Genomic DNA, 12,774 nt, shown 5'->3' on the forward strand with positions numbered 1-12,774 from the left:
GGCCCACGCGCACCCCCTAGTGGAGGTCCCAGGGCATCACAGCTGTGAGCTGGCCTTCCAGATGAGCAGAAGCTTGGGAAATTTGCTCTCAGCTCCTTAGGGGAAATCAGGGGCAACAGAATTTGTTTCTGTAAAGGGCCAGGCTGTAAATGTGTTAGGCCTTTGGGTTCATAGTCTCTGTCAGAACAGTTCTTAACTCTGTATTTTGTAGAGTAAGGCAGTCACACACAGGCAACACAAATGAATGACCATGGCCATGTTCCCACAACACTTTATTTATGGATGCTGACATCTGAATTTCCTGTAATTTTTGAGTCACAAAATGTTATTCTTTTGTCTTTTTTTTTCTCCTCAACCATTCAAAAAAATATAAACACCACTCTTAGCTCCTGGGCTGTACAGAAGAAGGCGATGGGCTGAGTTTAGTTCACGGGCCACAGGTTGCCAGCTCCTGCCTGGTATAAGGTATGATTGTTTCCTTTGACCACGTATAACATGAAGGAAGGCCATCCTGTTGTCTAAGGGACCTGGATGTTTATGGACCGAACGGCCGAGGCACTGGTACGTAAAGGCAGGAAGTATCTACTTTGTGGAATTTGACTCAAGGCCAGTTGAGGTGGCCTCATCCACCATCTTTTCCCCTTGGACTGTTGGCAATATATATACGTATTTATGCACACTGAGAAGTTTTTCAAATCCTAGATAAAAACACCATCAGTAACAAAACTATGAGACTTATTTACAAATAAGACATCTTCCTAGGGCAGGCCAGCTTTCACGGTAAGTTAGAGTCAGCATAGAGGAATATGTGCAATTCTGCATAAGTAATAAAAAACATTCAAACTCTCAGTGTCCTGATGGCACTGATGAACTCCTCTGGGCATGTCTTTTGACTTGCGGGCTTTGAAGTCCTTTTCCTCACATATCCTGGCTGTTGCCGAGAAGAATGAGAATCTGTGCAGGAGCAGAAGTCTACTTTGGCAGGGGTGTACACTCTTCAGAGAGCACACTTCATGTCTGCCCCAAACCTTGCTTTGGAACCAATCCATCGTCCTGCTGGAGATCAAAGTACAATTTGTGTGTTTACTGATTTGGCAACTTCGCTTCTTGAGAAATAAGAGCCCAGGACATTTTTATGTTGCTCTTCACTTTCACACCCACTGCGTGTCACTGAGTTACACAAGTGCTGGTTCCGATGAGATCGCGTATGGTGATGGAAGTAAACACCTTCTGAGTGGCTCCCTCATCTGCTGCGTGGATCTGCAGACCATCACTTCATAGACAGAAATGCAGCAGTTTATCTCCACACAGTGGCCAAGATTTTCTTACACAATTCTGTGACTTCTGTTCAGTTCATAGAAAAGCAGTCCCTTTTCTAGAGAGAGGAAGAAACCCCTTCCTCTTCATCAGGAGACAGCCAGAAGGTTGAGAACCAGAGGAATGTGCTCTGTACCCTCTGCATCCCTCCTATAAACGGGTCAACAGTGGAAAAAAAGGATGGATGTTAATGTCAGCTAGAAATGTGTTCTACAGGTGTGGTCACAAATGGATGCTTTTCCATCTCTTCTGTTACTGACACTTTGATGTCACTTAAAGTTGTGCTTTTACTCTTCTTTGGAATGGCAGTTCCAGGAATCTTTAGGGTATTAACGAATGATGATGTCAGAGTTCTAGAAGTATCAATAGAAATATCCATCTACTGTAATACGAGTCCAACCTAAAGGGAGGGAAGAGATGGAACAATAAACACAAGTGAGAAAGAAAAATTAAATCAATGTAGTACAACATATGTATATTTTTATTTTATTCTTTTATTTTTTATTATTTAAATTTTTTTTTTGCCATGTGGCATGTGGGATCTTAGTTCCCTGACCAAGGACTGAACCTCTGCCTTTTGGTGTGGAAGTGCAGAGCCTTAACCACTGGACTGCTAGGGAAGTCCCACAGATATATATTTTTAAAAAGCTACTAAAAAGAAAAAAACTAAAAACCTCTCAACACTCTGACAAGAAGCAAGTATGGGGTTTTGTAGGTTAAGTTTATCAAGTCTACAAAGACTCATCAACTTCACTCACCTTTTCAGACTCTGTCCCTGGACACCTCCAGTTGTACAAGTAATACTGTAAATTGCCATCGCCTATGCCAAACTTGAGTTTTTCCAAGAATGTCTTATTTTCCATCAAATCTAGTGCATTGAATACATCAAATCCTTTCTGTCAATGTGAAATTTTTAAAAAAATGTTAAAGTATTAAAGGTTTGAAGTATTTTGTATATGATGTATTTCAGTACAACATTTCATTCTCCTACTAGTAGCCTGAATTGAATATGCATTTATAACGAGGTTTAATGTCTGCAGTATATGCTATGCATTAATAAATCAGTTCACAACTATCCTATTAAACTAGCAAGTAGTGAATATGATGGAATCAACAAGATTATCTAGAAATGCTGAATCAAAAAATACAGTCTGATGGCTAACAGTGACAAAAAATATTAAGGTTTCAAGAAATATTTTGCCCCAGTTTTTGAAGGCAACAGTTGTCTAGATGGCCCCAACACCAGAACTGTGAGTAACCGGCCTTCCTAAGTTCTGACTTACCTAAACCTACAGCCAAGAAACCAAACCTGGAAAGACTTGAAATTGTGTATTTGTCTTGGGCTAATACTGGGAAATAAATTTAGTAACATTATTATAGTAAAAACAGAATTAAAAAATACTAGTTAATACTATGCAAAATGTGACACAGATGAAGTACCTGCATTTCTGTTTCTCAGGGGTTTTACTTTAAATAATTTATTACTGGCCTTTTGTGGGGAGGTAGTTGAAAATGAGCTACAAGATCAAAGAAAGGCAAATGCTGATTTTGGGGTCTGCTTCTAATAGATTAAAAAAAAATGTTTCCAATGATCAAATACTAGAAGGATACAAGGAAAACATTTTTGATGTGTAGCTCCCGATTTCTCATAGGCAATATTATCTCATTCAGTACTTGTATCAAAACACTTACATCAGCTGATTTCTGTTCTTTTAAAAGAAAATGTTTTATTTGTAGCATGAATTTAACAATCATCCTAACTACTATACTCAGGAAGTAAAAAATAATGCAAATCCATTAAGGCACATTTTGAATTTAATTCTTTTCGTTTTAAATTCTCTTAATAATTTTATTAATTAAATGTAATTTCAAAATTCACAGACTAAATAAAAAAACTTGCTGTTGCCAGTTATTCACTGTAACACAACATTCACATTTTCCCCATACAGGCAGGTCTCATTTTATTGCATGTCACAGATTCTGTGTTTTTTACAAATTGATGGTCTGTGGCCACCCCACATTGAGCAAGTCTGTCAGGGTCATTTTTCCAACTGCATCTGCTCACTTCATGTCTCTGTTCCGTTCTGGTAATTCTTGTAATACTTCAAACTCTTTCATTTTTATTATAGTTGTTACAGTGATCTGTGGTCTCTGATGTTAAGAATATCACTCACTGCAGGCTCAGATGATGGATAGCATGTTTTTTTCAGGAATAAAATATTTAAAATTAAGATCTCTAAGTTATTTAGTTACTACCACACACTTAACAGACCACACTATCGCGTGAAGATAACTTTTGAATTTTTTTTTTATATGCACTAGGACACCAAAAGTTCATGTGGCTCACTTTATCACAATACTTGCTTTATTGCAGTGATCTGGAACCATATGGAACTGAACCCACAGTATCTCCAAGGTATATACCTGTATAACATGATCATGTAATTTTCTTATATTCCTTATATTATGAATTTTATGTTTTTTATTTGTTTTTAAAGATTTATATGGACCACCTTTTAAAAGTCTTTATTGAATTTGTTAAAATACTGCTTCTGTTTTATGTTTTGGGTTTTTGGCCGCAAGGCATGGGGGATTTTAGCTCCCCGACCAGGGATCAAACTTGCATCCTCTGCTCTAGAAGGCTAAGTCTTAACCACTAGACCACCAGGGAAGTCCCATGTACTTTCATATAAGGGTTAAAAGTTTCTGATTTGTACAAAATGTCTTTTTGGTTAAGTTACAATAGAGCTGATAATGAAAACAGTCACTAAAGTTTTTTTTAAAAAACCTCTTATCAAAATTCTTCTTTTGACTGATGGTCAACAGTAAAATATCTCAAATGAATTCTCCTATGTGGAAGAAAATACAAGACACTTATATAATTTGACATACGTATCTGGAGACGCACACACAGCACAGCCAGGAGTGAGTCACCTACCAGCTTGGCGATGATGAGCGCGTCGCTCATGAGGTCCAGCAGGGGCGTCTCCGTGTGGATGTTGTAGAAGGAGTAGGCGGCTTTGAGGCTCTTGTGAGCCGGGTGGTGCATGACTGTGGAGGGGAGTGTGTAGAAGCTCAGGAAGTCAGTTAGTTTACCACTGGAGTTCTAAAGAACAAAGGTAACGTCAGATAAACATCTCCTCGAACAAGTGTCATCCAGGCACTTCAGCTCACTTTGTAATCTCTGACTTGCACCATGGCTTTCCATCAGAATGGACAGCAACTGCTCCTGCTCCATCCTCCAGGTCTGATGTGGAGCCCCACCGTGTGCTGGGCAGTGGCCAGGGAAGAGCGTGGAGCTGTGCCTCAGCCTAAGTGCTCACTGGTGCCTGGCAGTAAGTTCTTAAGAAGGAATGCTTCTCTTTGGTTGACTAGTGACTACAGACTTATAGGGACAGTGATAAAAGTCAATTCACTGTTTTTGCAAGAATAAGATCATTAAGGATCAGGATACTACCTTTTCCAACTAAAGGATACTGTGTAATACCTAACATCTTCTTGGCACAAGGCAGGAATTTTATCAGCTTGAAATGAAGTGGGATAGAGTTTGGGAGTTGTTTTTTTTCGAAGCTTGTAAAAGGCATTGGTTCTGCACCAAAGTATACGTATGTAAATGACTGAGAAAATCTGAAGCTATCAAATATCAAAAGGGATGCAAAAAAGATGGTGTTTGTTTCACCATCACTGGTACAAGAAATACAAGAAATTAGTCAATATTGTTTGGGTTGTTTCAGTTAGCTGTGGTAACTAGGTATATATGTGGTTACTATGCCAGTCTGCAAAGAATTCAAGCTATATTTGAATTATACAGGTGCAGAGGCTAGACCACATATGGCATTGCTAGTATTTGTTTTAGCAGAAATTTCCAGAGGGATGGATTTATTCACTTTTTGAGTGCTTCTGATTCAATAATCCTTTTTTTCAGACATTAAGAATTAAAGATGTTAAGCTAAACTGATGTGCTGTATTAGCAGCTCAAATATTAGAGATGACTTAAAGGCCTAGATTTTCTATTTTGTTAAGGATTTTAAAATACCATAGCAGAAATTAAGAGAGAAAAAAAATCACTGAATGGGCTCAGTAGCAGAGTGGAGATGACATGATAGAATCACTGAACTTGAAGAATCCAGTAGAATTTACCCAATCTGAAATAAGAGAGAGAAAACAGACTGGAAAAAAAAAAATTAAGCCTCAGGGATCTGTGAAGCAGCAATAAAAGATTCACCATTCATATCACTGGAGACTCAGAGGGAAAGAAGAAAATGGGCTGAAAGAGACAATGACTGGAAGCTTCCCAGAGGTGGCAGAGATTTAAGAAGAGATTCAAGAAGCCAAGTGAACTCTAAGAGGATAACAAAAAGAAATGCACATCATAATAAAATTTCCCAAAGTTAAAGACAGAGATCTTAAAAGTAGCCACAGAAGAACAACTCATTACCTACAAGGAAATACTAATTCAAATGAAAATGGTCTGCTCACCTGAAACCACAGAGGCCAGAAGCAAGTGGCTCAAGAGCTGAATGAAAAGAACCATCAATTGTGAATTCTGTATCTGGTAAAGCTTCTTTCAGGAAAGAAGGGCAAATAAGACATTCTCAGACAAATGAAAACTAGAAGAATTCGTTGCCAGCAGACATACCTTTAACACTGGCCAAATAACATCCTTCAAATAGAAAGGAAATCTCAAGATACTCAAGATGGTGATATTTAAACTTTGAGACAGTAAAGAGACCTAAATGGAAGTAAAATCACTTGAAGTGGTGCAATGTGGATACCAGAGAACTGATAATTTATATCCATATACTATAATACTCAAATCTTGCTTGCTTGTGTTCAAGCACAAGCACTCTTTGTGACCCCATGGATGTAGCCCACCAGGCTCCTCTGTGGAATTTTCCAGGCAGGAATACTAGAGTGAAGTCACTCAGTTGTGTCCAACTCTTTGGGACCCCATGGACCATAGCCTACCAGGCTCCTCCGTCCATGGAATTTTCCAGGCAAGAGTACTAGAGTGGGTTGCCATTTCCTGCCCCAATACAGGGACCTAACCCGCATCTCTTGTGTCTCCTGCATCAGCAGGCGGATTTTTTACCACTGCGCCACCTGGGAAGCCCCATACTCAGATAAGACCTATACAAATATACTCAAATGCACTATAAATAAATAAAGACAGATCAAAAAATGGTCAAGGATAGGAAGGCAAGGAAAAAGAGAGGGGCAAGAGCCAGAAGAAACAAACAGAAAATATAATATGGAAGACTTAAGCTCTAATGTATCAATTATCATCAGGTGTAAATAGTCAAAATATACCAATCAGGAGAAATTCTGCAGAATACATAAGGAAACATGGCCCAAACATCACTTCAAAATCAATGACATAGATGGCTTAGAAGTAAAAGGACTGAAACAGATATATCATGTAAACATGATATACAGGCATACCCTGGGAATATTGCGTGTTTGGTTCCAGACACCCTCGATAAAGCAAATATTGCAATAAAGTGAGTCACATGAGTTTTTTTGTTTTCCCAGTTTATATGCAAGTTTGTTTGCACTATACTATAGTCTATTAGTGTGCTACAGCATTAAGTCTAGAAAAGAATATACATAATTTTAAAATACCTTATCACTATAAAATGCTAATCATCATTTAGAACTTTGAAGCAGTAACATCAAAAATCACCATAACACATATGATCATAATGAAAAAGTTTGAAATATTCAAAGAATTACCAAAATGTGACATGGAGAGACAAAGTGAGCAAATGCTGTTGGAAAAAAATGGCACCAACAGGGTTACCATAAACTGTTAATTTGTTAAAAATGCACTATCTGACTAGTATAATAAAACAAAGAGTGATAAGATGTCTGCCTGTACTAATAGACAATGAGAAGGAATTTTCTAAGGTTAGATGGGTTCAACTGGAGAATTCTAGCAAACATTTAAGGAACTAACACGAATTCTATACAATTTCTTCTAGAAAATAGAAGAGGAGGTCACACTTCCCAACTCCTCTTATGAGTCAGTGGTTTCCTAATACAGAAACCAGAGACAGTAAAAAAAAAAAAAAAAGAAACTGCATATCAGTATCTCTCATGAACTCAGGAAATACTCAATGAAATATTAGCACTCCAAATCCAATAATGTACAAAAAGAATTATACACCATAACCAAGAGAATAATTTTCCTAGGTATGTGAGGTGGTCAAATATTTGAAAATAAGTAAATAAATGTACCATATCAACAGACTAAAGAAGAAAAACCGTATGATTATATCAACTGAAGCAGAAAAAGCACTGGACAAAATCCAACATCCGTTTATGATGAGAACTCTCAGCAAGTTGGAAATTTTCTCAAATTGATAAGGAGCATCCATGAAAAACTGACCGCTAACATAATGGTGTAAGTCATGGGGTTAGACCAAATGCTCTTCCCCTAATATCAGAAACAAGGCAAGGATGTCAGCCTTCACCACTCTTATGCAATGAAGTACCAGAAGATCTAGCCCCTGCAATAAGGCAAGAGAAAGAAAGAAAAAGCATACAGATGGGAAGGGAAGAAGCAAAACTGACTCTATTTGCAGATGACAAAATTATCCATGTAAAAATCCCAAGAAATTTCCAAATAAACTCCTGGAACTAATATGTGATTTCAGCAAGGTTGCAGGATACAGGAGCATCACAGAAAAACCAATCACATTTCTACATACTAACAAGGAATATGTGGAAAATGAAACTTTAAAAAATGTATAGGATCTAGATGCTGAAAATTAAAGACCGCTGACAAAATAAAATTGAAAAGACCTAAATAAATGGAGACATACCATGTTCATGGATTGGAAGACATGTTAATTCTCCCTAAATTAATGCAATCCTGCTGAATATCATGCAATTATTATCACAATCCCAGCAAGGTCTTTTGTAAATTAAGACAAGCTTATTCTAAAATTTATATGCAAAGGCAAAGGAACTACATTAGCTAAAACAATCTTGACAAAGAAAAATGAAATGGGAGGAATCACTCTACCTGATATCAAGCCTTACTACAGAGCTACAGATTAATTAAGACAGCGTGATATCGGTAGGGGAATAGACACAGATCAATGGAACAGAATGGAGAACGCAGAAATGGACTACAGTACAAAGTATTCGTATTCAGCCTATAGAAAACCTTTTACAAATCAAGACAAGGTTGAATGAAGTGATTGAATTATGCCATCTTGAACAAAGGCAGTTCAATTCCAACCAGTTTTGCAAAAGCAAAACAGTATTAAACTTTGAGACACCGTTCATCTCTGATGAGGTCATCCAAACTGTCCTTTTCAAAACCGAGGGAAGCAATTAATCACACAGGCAACATCAGAGCAGTATCCTGATTTCCTATTATTAAGTAGTAAAAGTGTGCTCTTGTGCCAGGAATGAAAACTGTAAGCACAGCTTGTTCTAACAGAGTGAGCAGAAGCTTGGTATAGAAGCAGTGAGTCATGGACACAGAGGAAGGAGATAGGCACTCTAGGGTCTTTCTGGGAAATGGACTCAGTCGCATAGTATTTTCATACTTTTCTGTACTATCTTATCACCTTATCTTTACCTCCACTACAAAAGTGTCAATGATGTGCTCCTGAGGGAGGAACCAGTGGGCTACTTCCTCTTCATCCATCACCGGGGCTAGATGAAACTGCTTCAGGTATGTGTTGGTGAGTTCTTGAACAGCTTTGATATCTCTTGGTTCCATTGGCCTCAAGCCTGAAGTTTTTGTAGCCTGTTGGAGTGAACACAAAACCAATGGGGAGGTTTAAATAAGAGGACTAAACAAACTTGGAGCCAGTGTGGTCCCCAGACCAACATTACCATCATCTCATGGGAGCTTGTTAGAAATGCAGATTCTTGGGCCTGCCCCAGATGTACCAAGTCAGAATGAGCAATTTCACAAAATTCCCTGGTGATTTGTATACACAGAAAGCTTGAGATGTGCTGCTGCTGCTAAGTCACCACAGTCGTGTCCGACTCTGTGTGACCCCATAGACGGCAGCCCACCAGGCTGCCCCGTCCCTGAGATTCTCCAGGCAAGAACACTGGAGTGGGTTGCCATTTCCTTCTCCAGTGCATGAAAGTGAAAAGTGAAAGTGAAGTCGCTCAGTCGTGTCCGACTCTTAGCAGCCCCATGGACTGCAGCCTATCAGGCTCCTCCGTCCATGGGACTTTCCAGGCAAGAGTACTGGAGTGGGGTGCCATTGCCTTCTCTGTGAGATGTACTAGTTAAGCACATAAGCTACACAATGTGTTCTATCCTATCTTTGTGTACCAGGTCTTCGGTTAGTATTCCCTATGACCCAAACGAAACCAATGGGAACACTATAAATTCACCTATATACCCATGCCAAGAAATTTAACAGCCTACACCAGGGATTCCCAACCTCTGAGATCTAATGCCTGATGATCTGAGGTACAGCTGATGTAATAATAATAGAAATAAACTGCACAATAAATATAATGTACTCGAATCATCCTGAAACCACCTGCCCTCTACCCCTGTCTGTGGAAAAATTATCTTCCATGAGACTACTCCCTAGGAACAAAAGGTTGGGGACTGCTGGCCTACATAACAGGGCAAAACAATCCCAGCATGTGTTCTGGAATATCATGCTGTAAGACTGCCATGTTTGACATTTTGAAAACACAGTTGAGAATGGCTGAGAAACTCATTTTGTCCAATAGCCCATGAATAAGATGTAGCTATTTTGTTCTCATGAGAAACAAAAATGAAAGAAAAGTCAATCATAACAGTCACCATGGGAAGGCAGGCATTTTAGTTACCAAGAACGAATGGCTAGTTGCCCAGTACTGGCCTTGGTCTTGCTGGTCATTAATTGACCAATGGTGGTCAATTAAAAGGTGATCATAATAGGCATCTGAATCCTTGATCTCATAAGTCACAGTTTTTACATAAGGCCATAGGGTTGGATGGCATCATCAACTCAATGGACATGAGTTTGAACAAACTCCAGGAGACTGTGAAGGACAGGGGAGCCTGGCGATGTCCTGCAGTCCATGGGGTTGCAAAGAGTCAGACACAACTGAGTGACTGAACAAAAACAACAAATAGGAATGACAGACTCTCAAAGGTCGGGACAAGGCCCCATCTGGATTTATTTGTTCAAGTGCTTATCCTTAAAAGAGCTTAAGGCATCAAGTATAAGAAGTGTCCAGATACCAGGACACTTGACACTGGAAGTGAGAAAGCTCACTACATTCCTTGTCTGTACAAAGACAAAACTCTAATTACTTACAAATGAGTTTGAGCAAGCTCCGGGAGCTGGCAAAAGACAGGTAAGCCTGGCACGCTGGAGTCCATGGGGTCGCAAAGAATCGGACACGACTGAGCGACTGAACTGAACTACAAAAACAACTTCATTTCTTCTAGTTAACTTGATACTTTTTTTTCCTTGAAGAAATACTGGATAAATTTTTAAGTGACAAATAACTTGCATATAAATACTTCTATTCTACCTAATCTGTCCTAAATTATTTCTGAGCACTTTTAAATTAAAAGCTGCCTCTAAGATTAGATCATCACAATTCCTGCATGCCCCCAGAGTGGTGGTTAGAGAAGACCAAGGTGGAAAATGGGTTTTCATCTTGAATGCTGGCTCTAATGGACGTCAGTAGTCATGTTGAGGTTACTAAGGTTCTGTGACAAGGAATGCTGGTCAATTACTGACTCGTGTTGGGAAGAGACGGGAGAGGTGTTCTTTGTATTTACAGATCCAACAGTCTTTAGCTGAGTATTTACTATGTACTACCCAGTTATGATTTACAGAATCTATAAAGATACCATAATGAAACTAAAATAGTTTAATACTCTAAATTAAGAGAATTTAAGTCCTTGACATTTAATAGAAAACTCAGACTTCCAGCATTTCTGTGGATCTCAAAGCCAAAGGGGGGCTTCCCAGGTAGCTCAGTGGTAAAGAATCCACCTGTCAATGCAGGAGACATGGATTTGATCCCTGGGTTGGGAAGATCCCCTGGAGAAGGAAATGGTAACCCATTCTAGTATTCTTGCCTGGGAAATCCCATGGACAGAGGACCCTGGCGGGGTATAGTCCCTGGGGTCACAAAAGATTTAAACACGACTAAGCAACTAAACAACAACAAAGCCAAAGGACCTGAACTCTCCAGGTCCCAGCTTCCATCCAAGGCTTGCTGCCGCTGCTGCCGCTAAGTCGCCTCAGTCGTGTCTGACTCTGTGCGACCCCAGAGACAGCAGCCCACCAGGCTCGCCCATCCCTGGGATTCTCCAGGCAAGAACACTGGAGTGGGTTGCCATTTCCTTCTCCAGTGCATTAAAGTAAAAAGTGAAAGTGAAGTCGCTCAGTCGTGTCCGACTCCTAGTGACCCCATGGACTGCAGCCTACCAGGTTCCTCCATCCATGGGATTTTCCAGGCAAGAGTACTGGAGTGGGGTGCCATTGCTTTCTCCAATCCAAGGCTTAACCCTTGGTTAATAATGGCCTGAATAGGTGTTGAATGAATGACTGAATGCACGAATTCTTAGGTTTTTAGCACAATCATTTACCCAATAGGGTGAGGTGAAGGCTGCAGACATGGAAAAAAGTCACTGTCAGCTCTGAAGAGATGGCATTTCTTTCGCCTGGCATTCAAGTGCAAGCCAGGCATGAAACCAATATTTTCCTTTTGTTTCTGTAAGCCAATTTTAGTTATTTAGAGCATTTCTACTCTGCAATTTGTGGGAAGAGGGAAACCTATATGACTGCTAAATGGTGTTAAATGAGAAATATACATTTTGAAATGCTGGTAGGAAGACCAAAACCATACCGCATGTATACTGCAGTCATTTGAAAAGGTTATTTTTCTGCTATGAGGATGACCTTGATAAATTTTAAATAGTCTTTCTTAACATTAGACTGTTTTTGCATTTGTTACTGATTCAGTAACAATCAATGATATCGAGACTTCCCTCGTGGTCCAGTGGTTAAGGCTGTGCTTCCACTGCAGGGGGCACAGGTTTGATCCCCAGTTGGGGAACTAAGATCCTGCATGCCACAGCTCAAAATAAATGAAATGAAATAAAATGAGCCTCAAACAATGAGATTATCTCATGACAGTAACAGGATGAGGATGTTCCTCTGTGTTCATAGAGAACATTCAGAAATGAGGAATAAAGCTTGCCAACTCCTTTTTGGAGCAAAATACGCTTTTGCAGCACAATTCTTATTCATTGAACACTCATATTGTGAAATCAGTAAAATCAAAATCTTTTTTTGCCTGACAGACATCCTTAAAGCTGCAGTTGTCAAAGATTTTGGTCTGGAACTTTGTTATGGTCTTAAAAATTATTTAATACTCCCAAAGTGCTTTGTTTACATGGGTTATATTTATCTATATTTATTGTATTAGAAATTAGAAATTTTAAAGCAAAAGAATATATAAGCT

At 39.2% G+C, this 12,774-nt stretch overlaps 1 protein-coding gene across 2 annotated transcripts in view; it reads right to left on the minus strand.

The window, feature by feature from the left end:
• Positions 1–255: 255 nt before the first annotated feature.
• The window catches only part of NMT2 (N-myristoyltransferase 2), a 60,520-nt gene continuing 48,001 nt past the window's right edge, over positions 256–12,774 (minus strand). The window contains exons 9-12 of one of the 2 annotated variants that reach the window (XM_061436113.1): positions 8,909–9,079; positions 4,256–4,423; positions 2,076–2,213; positions 256–1,717 (exon numbers count right to left, since the gene is read on the minus strand). In XM_061436113.1, coding sequence (XP_061292097.1) covers positions 1,697–1,717; positions 2,076–2,213; positions 4,256–4,423; positions 8,909–9,079 — 498 coding nt within the window. In that variant the 3' untranslated portion in view covers positions 256–1,696. Of the gene's footprint in view, positions 2,214–4,255; positions 4,424–8,908; positions 9,080–12,774 lie in introns of both variants that reach the window. The other variant, XM_061436114.1, reaches the window with a different exon arrangement.

Source organism: Bos javanicus, chromosome 13, assembly GCF_032452875.1.
Source record: "Bos javanicus breed banteng chromosome 13, ARS-OSU_banteng_1.0, whole genome shotgun sequence".
NCBI classification, from domain to species: domain Eukaryota; kingdom Metazoa; phylum Chordata; class Mammalia; order Artiodactyla; family Bovidae; genus Bos; species Bos javanicus.